Source organism: Phragmites australis, chromosome 7, assembly GCF_958298935.1.
Source record: "Phragmites australis chromosome 7, lpPhrAust1.1, whole genome shotgun sequence".
In the NCBI taxonomy this organism is placed as follows: domain Eukaryota; kingdom Viridiplantae; phylum Streptophyta; class Magnoliopsida; order Poales; family Poaceae; genus Phragmites; species Phragmites australis.
The window spans coordinates 26,417,647-26,426,198 of NC_084927.1; the positions used below are offsets into that span (position 1 = coordinate 26,417,647).

At 45.0% G+C, this 8,552-nt stretch overlaps 1 protein-coding gene across 1 annotated transcript; it reads right to left on the bottom strand.

Moving 5' to 3' along the window:
- Positions 1-4,427: 4,427 nt before the first annotated feature.
- On the bottom strand, positions 4,428-7,591 carry LOC133924422 (uncharacterized). The gene is made up of 2 exons (XM_062369941.1): positions 7,057-7,591; positions 4,428-5,930 (listed from the first exon to the last, which is right to left on the bottom strand). The coding sequence occupies exons 1-2, from the start codon at positions 7,120-7,122 to the stop codon at positions 4,830-4,832; spliced, it is 1,167 nt and encodes a 388-aa protein (XP_062225925.1). The 5' UTR covers positions 7,123-7,591; the 3' UTR covers positions 4,428-4,829.
- Positions 7,592-8,552: the final 961 nt, after the last annotated feature.

An 8,552-nucleotide genomic window follows, 5' to 3' on the forward strand; every position in this document is an offset into this window, starting at 1 on the left:
TGTGAGGCGACGACTGGTGAATGGAGGCGACGAGGGTGGGTGAGGTGCCAGTGAGGACTGTGGGATAGGGGTTCGAGGGTAAAATCGTCAAATGATCGGAAACAATGTAAAATTTCAGCAGCCACGCGATATCAGAAATTCAGAATATGATCGTTCCTTAATTTAAACAAGCGGTCGGAAACGTCAAGTAATATTGACCGGAGGGAGTATTTAGTTTGTGCCTCCATAAGCCTTACCAAAATTTGGTCATGACCAAAATTTTGGTAACGTAGTGGTGTTTGGATTGTAACCATACCAATACTGCAAAAAGTTCTTCAATTATATCTATAACATGTAGGCCTCACATGACAATAACTTTTTTAGTATCTAAATATATTCGATCTTGATTTGGAGACTTAATTGCAATAAAGACAATACTGTAAAGCTGATACATGGTTTAGGAGAAAAAAATCATTTAAAACGCACATAACCAATATGCTCAAAAGTTAATGCAGCCTCCTGTTGGCGGCCAATTTTTGGAGGCCGTCCCACTTCGCCCTTGTTTGGGCACAAAGACAATAGGAAGTTGACAACATCGGTTTGGCTAGCTAATCTTTTGTGTCCAACCAAAGAACAGCCAAATGCATTGGCATTACCAATTTATTTGGTAGGACTAGCATTGGCTCAAAATCAAACATGCCCAAAAAGCTGCAAGTGACGACGGGTATAGCCATGTTGGCCGGACAGGCAGCATGCAGAGAGGAGACAGCACTACAGCAGCAGCAAGCTGTTTGCACCTACTTAGAATATTGTTGCTTGTATGATTGCGTCTAACCCAATGCATACGTTTAATTTTAGATAAATATATTTAGTTGTGTACATGTATTATTCTAGTTTGGTTCTATAGATACAAATGTATACTCGTAGCCTGGCTCAGTGAATACAGACTGTTGTATCCGTTTATATCAAAATCACCTTCATATAAACAACAGATCAAAATTTCAGCTCTTATATCTGCTCATACGACCTCAGATTTAGTCAACCAAACAGAAACAAAATTTCAGCTCTTATATCTGCTCATACGACCTCAGATTTAGTCAACCAAACAGAAACTCAAATCAATTTATTCAAATAGTTATAACCAACTAAATATTCTTTTTTTAACCAATATGACTCCGCTCAACGTGCGTATATGATTAATATGAGTAACAGTATATACAGACAACTAATCACACACTGATCTAAGAAGCTATTTCACAAAATTATTATACATTTGACATATCAGTACCAGGACACTACGGACCGTTTGGTTGCCTGCGCGTGGCCTGGCCTGGCCCCGCGCATGCAGCGTGTGGCTGTTTGGTTGCTTGGACGCGGGTCAGAAAAAGACTGTTTGATTGGCTGCTCACTCCAAGCAAACCGAAACAAATTTCATGCTAAGCCAGTTCGCGCCGATGCAAAAATGATGTGCCAACCTGGCTCCATGGAAACGGATTTCATCCACGTTTCTCTCGAGCCAGGGCAACCAAACAACCCCTGTTTGTCACTCGTGCTGCTTGCCTTTTGTCTGTCTCGTGTTACGACGTGGTGGGTGGGGTACTGGAAATCTGGAATGGGTGCAGGTAAGTACAGAAAGGCAGCCAAGCCAAGCAGGTTCGGCCAGTGTAGGGATGTCAACGGGGAAATTCCCCGCGGGGAATGGGTAACCATCCCCGCCCCGATTGGGAGAAATTTTCCCCGTCCCCGCTCGCGGGGGAGAAAATTCTCCCATTCCCGTCCCCGCGTGGGGAAATATACCCGACGGGTTCCCCGTCCCCACTACGCTAGCACGATGAAAGGCCTGCTGGCTGACGGGCTTTGGTGGGTTGGGTTTTAGTTGGACCGTTTCTTGCATATATGGGCCATGGAGAGTTTAAATATTTCGGAGAATTATCCCCGCGGGGAAACGGGGACGGGGGATAGGGAACCGTCCCCGCCCCCGCCATACCCGACGGGGGAGAATTTTCCCCCATTAAACCCCCCGCTGGGGGGGGGAATTGGCTCCATCCTCATCCCCTAATAGGGAAATTCCCCGTCGGGAAACGGGGATCGAGGCCCCGTTAACATCCCTAGGCCAGTGAGCCATCCCCTTGGGGCTCGGGTGGGATCTGCGCTCCCTGGGGTTCTGTGGCCCTCCTCCCTCCTCTCCGCCTCGGGGTGCCGCCACATCAGTGGCTGAGACCGGCGAGTAACTGCTGCCCCGCAATACAAATCTGCATCATTCGTACAAGATAAGCATATACATCTTTGAAAGTAAATTTTATAAAATTTGGTTTTATAAAAGTCTCTTTTTCCTATGATAATATATCCACATATTTTTTTCTCTTTAGTCTAATCATTAAATCACAGAATAGATGATATAAATGAAGTCTCACAGGATATTTCTAGATAGAACTACGTAGAATTTACTTACTATCCCCCTCCGCCACCGTGTGGTGTCACTTTAAACGCGCTTGATTTGTTTCTGCCTCGCGACTCTTTGGTGACAAAGGAAATGGGAGATGGAATCGCTCGTCAGGTTGCGGCCAGATTTTGTGAGCACACGTGCAGGTATGGAGATCTTAGGTGTGGCGAGGACGCGAAACGGGAGATCGAGAATCGACATCGGGATACGGGGAGAAAAAACAGCGAGCAAATCTTGGGCATGCGATGCGGCTACGGAGGCGAGTGATACGGAATCAGATTGTCTGATTACTTGCTACAGTTCTATTGCTACAGTACTATGTTCGACACCGGATGCACTGGTTATACTGTCACAAAACCCTATTACTATCTGACTTTATCAGGGGAACTGGGTCACACCGGCCAATCGATGGCGGCGGACCATGACTTGGCCGATTCGAGTCGGGGACTACTCTAGCGCTAGCACTACATGAGACCGTGTGAGAAGAGTTTCCCCGCCGAGCCGCCCAGACCAAGAAGTACCCTGCGCCTGCAGAATTGGGCTGGGAAACAAAGGCTACATACAGGTGATGGCCGGACAGCAGAGAGCACTCAGACCAGACAGCAACACAGGCAGTTTGCACCAGCCTACATGGAAGAGTCGCTTCACAATATCGTTAGACATTTGACGTATCGGTGCCACCGGTACACTAGTTACATAGGCTGTTAGGGCACGTGTAGTGATACATATGGCTAATATCTGTAATACGATTATATGGTATAGATAGATAATATAATAAATAAGTTATTGTATGAGTTAACTGTAAGTAATTTAAATGACACCTAATTGTTAAATGATATGTGAAAAGTTGAGGCCATAAATAACATATGGTATCTATATAATAATAAATATATTATCTATAAGAGTGTTTGTCTGATATTTTAAACCATCTGTTAATTAATAGACGATATTTCTTTATCTTATTTCTCTTTTTTCACGTCAAATAAAATCCTAGATGATTTCTTTTCTAGATGCCTAACATCACCTTATTATACACGCCCTTACTTTTACCGGTGTTCGGTGACAGAGCTTGGGTACAAAATTAGGAAGAGTCAACACTAAATGATGGATGAATTAAGCAAGGCAGAGATGACCACTTTAAAGCTTAATCAGCAAATTATCTAAATACTACTATTTTTATTGATTAGTTGCACAAATATTGAGGGGGCCAAGGGGCCCCAACGAAGCTCCGCATCTGCCCGTGTTGCTTGCTTTGTCAGACACGAATAGGCAAAACAGATAGCACCCTGCTGTCCTCGATCAACAGCCAAACGCCGTGGGATGCAGAAGAACAACCAGTACGGAGGAAATGGACGAATGAACAGCTGAAGCCGAAGAAAACAGCGCGAAGAGTCACAACGGACCAAATGTCGGTCTAGGATAGCCAATAACGTTTCCGTTACTTTTATACCAGCACCGTACAGTTTGGAAGGGAAAACCAAATAGACATACTCTTCTGTGTAACTGGAGTGTTACTTGCCTTGCAGCATTGTGAGGTAACGAAATGCTGGTCGCTCAGCTGCCACCACAACCATGCTGCGACCAGAAATTCAACGTTGCAAGTAACAGAATAGCAACGCGAATTCAGAAAATAACAGAACAGCAAAGTTTTGCCCATAGGAATCCAGAAATTTAGCGATGCCATTTAGCGATGCCATTGACACAAATAACAGAATAGCAACGTGAAAATAACAAGTCCAATGTCAGTCTTGTATTGAGCATTTTGTTGCCTTTTGACCACAGCACCATATAGTTTTGATAGAAAACATAGTAAGAGAAAGAAGTGTTTTTCTGTAGAATAACTGGAGTGCTACTTGCTTCACAGTCGACAGTGAGGTAAGAAAATGTTGGCATAACCATACTGCGACCTAAAACAGGCCAAGCATCCTAGAAGCCAGAGCTTTGTGCAAAGGAGACCGGAAATTTAACGGTGCCGTCAACAATTCAGCGCAAGCAATCAAACGAATAAGAACAATGCATATGTAATTATCTGCAGAGTAAGGCCAGTTCTACAGCATGTAAATCTGAAATATCATTTCACTTGAAATCTACAACAGCTTTAAGTTTATATATCAATCAGGGAAGTAATGAATGACAATGACATCCGGTTGTAAGCATACACTGTTCAGCTCGTCTGGAAGGTAAAGCCAGCCAGGACCAAGCAGGGGATATGCTGTTAGATCCTCCTCCCTTCCATCACACAGCACAAGATCATTAACTCACTCATCCATGAATCACTTCCCAAGCGATTGTCCAACTGCGTTAGCCAATTATATCAGCCGCAACTGCCACAGCCAGATGATCTCAGCGGGGACAGCTTTGCAGTGGCACCCATGCACAGCAGATTGCAGGGTAAACCATAAAAACTCTAGCCACTTTCTCTCCTGCAGTTGCCCGGTAGAAGATATCTAAACCGGTCAACATTCTTTAGAAGATAACTAGGAAGATGAACAGCAGAGAATGTACTTGGGATAGGCCCCAACTTGGCAATGATTTCTTGGAATGTGTACTCTTCTGGAAGCATATCAAAAAGATCCGCCCCTCTGCAGATGACATCTTGAATCCTTTCAGTGTTCAGGAAGTACTTAAATCTGATCCGATCAACATGGCTATAAGCTTGCATTTTGAAGGCAAAATCACTTATGTACCGGAAGCAAAAACTGCAATGCCACCCTGAATCAGCAAGAAGGTCATCTGTCTGCCTGAAGTGCGCATACCTTGTCTTTCCAGATCGGTACCTGTGTATTGATGCCCTCCAACTCTTGTCATCCAGGAAAAACTCAAATGAGTAAAGATAATTCCTGAGCTGAAGATGAAGTATCTCTGGAATGTCGTCACACCATCTCAAGAGATCAATAGTGTGACCGCTTGGGATTTCATCAACATCAGACATGATCAGCAGGTCATCATCTTCTATTTTTGCAATCTTAATAAGCTGGTCCAGGGCAACCCTCTGATATGACTCCTCAACAAATGGGTTTTCTCCCTTCACAAACCGTCCCCCGATCATACCATATGTCAGCCGTGATTCAGCAAACCCAAATCGATGACGATTTTCCTTGAAGTGGAGGGCCTTTTTCAAACCAGTGAAGGTTGAGTTGGACTCAAGAAGCACAAACTCTGACACATATGGACTTAGTTCATTCCAACGGATCTCAAGGATATCAAGCTCATTACTGAAGAGTACAGCATCAAAGACACGGCGTGGGGTATCCCGGGCTTTCCACCCATGTAACTTGCAGAGGTTCTCCATGGTGACATTCTCATGGTAGTAGTGTGGGATTATCTTGAAGGGCTTGGGAGGAGATTCCCAGATTGGCCTGAGGAAGTATGTTACCTTCTGGCCATGCGTGTATATCATTAAGATTATAATCGGCACACCAATCAAGAGGGCCAAAAGTGCCCTGAAATCAAATCCCCGAAGCGCACACTTTAGCCTTGACATGGTCAGAACTGCCTTTGACGCAGGCTGCAAGTGAATTAATAAGCAAATAAGAAATCAAACAAGCAATAATGGACAAAAATAAATCTGTGAAACAAAGATGAACACCAGCTAGCATGTCAGCTACTCCACACAACTATTTAAAATTCTAGCATAGACATCCCTAATGCCAGCTTTTACAACAACCAAATCTTGCTTACCAAAAAGATATAAACTAATGAAGCAATAGCTCAAACATTCACTTTTCGCAACACAAACTTTGTTATGTCCAGGAAAAAGAATCAAAAGCTAAGCAAAAATTGACTAGCACCACACAAAATTAGCAAAGAACAAATGAAAACCTAATGCCACAACTACATGCACAAATGCAAAAGGCTAAAGACAACAACGGATATTCAAGCACAAGGTTAGCAAAATCATATAAACTTGGAACAGCAAACCTAGACCATTGGGAAATCGCAATTCCCAAGCTAGAACCGAACTAAACCAGCTTTGTTACCAAGAGCACTCAACACCACTAACGGTCATGGTCACCAAAAGGCTGCAGCTTTTTCTATCCAACGGGATTTAACATTCTTACATTCCACAACTCTGCAAAGTCGCAAAAAAGCCATAAAATTTGGCAGCACGAGTCCTCGTGGTCGAAGCAAGAAAGCAGAAAACCTCTCAAACTCATCGAAATATATATCCCAAAGTTCCAAATGTCATGCCGAAACACGCAATTCAGCCACGTCGCGAGATTAGATTCTACCGCCCAAAAGGCGTGACGAATTCGAACTCCATAGCGCCACGACCAACACCTAATCCCCCCATCGCCCATGCCAGGGCAGATCAACGACAACGCATGAGCATGGAACAGCAACGTCCTCCACACTCAAAGCCGCCCCCAAATCCAACCAGCATCGCATCCAAAAACCGAAACTTTGCAGGAGACCAGCACGCAACGTCGCATGCATGACGCATCCCGCGCCGCACGACTGAATCATGGCGGGTATGGGCACGAGCGCGCAGCCCGGACCGAATGCGCGAGACATCCGCAACAACCAGGCGTCTCGACGGGCCCAAGAACCCGCCCCCGCGACGCACGGGACAGATCTGGCCGGGGAGAGGGAAGGGGAAGGAGCGGGGCAGGGATGGGGGACGAGTGGCTCACCTCGCCGCACACGCCGTCGCAGATGCCGTCGGTCTTCTTGTAGCCGTAGTGTCCGGCCTCCGGCATCGCAGCGCCCCAGGCCAGGAACTCCTGCCGGAGCAGACGAATCCAGGAAGCCGGAAGGGAGGGGGAGAGGGCAGAAAAATACCCCCAAAATCAGCCGCGCGTGAGCAGCTCCAATGGCGCGCCGGTCAGACAAGGAGCCGGGGGGGGGGGGGGCGTGCGCGTGGCCGGGATGTCCCCGGCGATCGCCGGGGGTGGGGGCGCTCCGGCGGTTGCCGCTTCTCCAGTTCTCGCCCTCGGGGTCGTAGGCTCTTGCCGCTTGCCGTTGCCGGAGGGGGCTCGGGGCGGGCGGCGATTAGTGGGGGATCCGCGGGGTCGCCGGCGCATAAGCGAGGGGGCGTTTCGTTTGGAACCGCCTAATTATAGCCGTTTGGGTAGCCTGCGGTGGCGTGGTGCGGCGCGGCCTCATATCCATCATCGCCCCGACCGGTGCTTACGAGCTGGGCGATTTTGTCCTCACGCTTGGAGCTGGAGGAACAATTTTAGCCTAGGCACCCATTGATAGTGCTACTTTATGATTTGGTCCTTTCGTAGTAAAGTATGTTTTATAGTCCACATTAATAACGTGATTAGTTTTACTGTAATATTTTTATCATAATAATATTTGATTAATTGTATTTTATATGAACTCTTTATCTTGACGTTTGATTTTATAAACTTAATTTTAATTATTATTTATTTTATTTTATTTTATTTGGAGTCTTGATTTAGATATTTTGCTTTCTAAAATATATGGAAATCGAACTACTGATTTCTTATAATTTTTATTTTTAAATCTAATAATTTATTAATCGTATTTGATATAGACTCTTTGTTTAATCTATATTGTTAGATTTTTATAATAATAAATGATCTAGATCTTTTTTCGATTAACATGGTAATTCTGTAACCTTGAGAGCTAGTATAGTGATTTTTTAATATTTAAATAATAATATAATAGATGCGTAGATAATCCCATTACATATTGGCAGGGTATGTTGAACGCAACTTCGATATGTACGCATATCGTAAAGAATATGTTTATAAACTATGATATCACGATACTCGCGAGGTATTGATAGACAACGAAACTATGCGAAGGCATCCAAATTCCTGATAAGGCGGAAGAAGCTGAATCATTTCCCATGGCGGGGGAGGAGAATCTTATATGAAATTATGCGAAGGCATCCAGGTGAGATGCTCTCTCCAAACTAGCATTGGATTACTCGCTCGCTCCCTGGTTCTCCAGATTACAGAATGGAATAACTGGGCAACAGAGTTCCTATCCCATTCCCATGTCCTCGTCTACCTCCACTCCACCAACCCAAACAATCAATTGCGTGCAGAACTCCACCTGTTTTCAGCATCGTATTCGCAAAACCAGGACCAGATTTTTCCCCCAATGGCGTCTTTATACCAAAGGGACGTGCAACATGTGTTCCGAAGAACTCTCG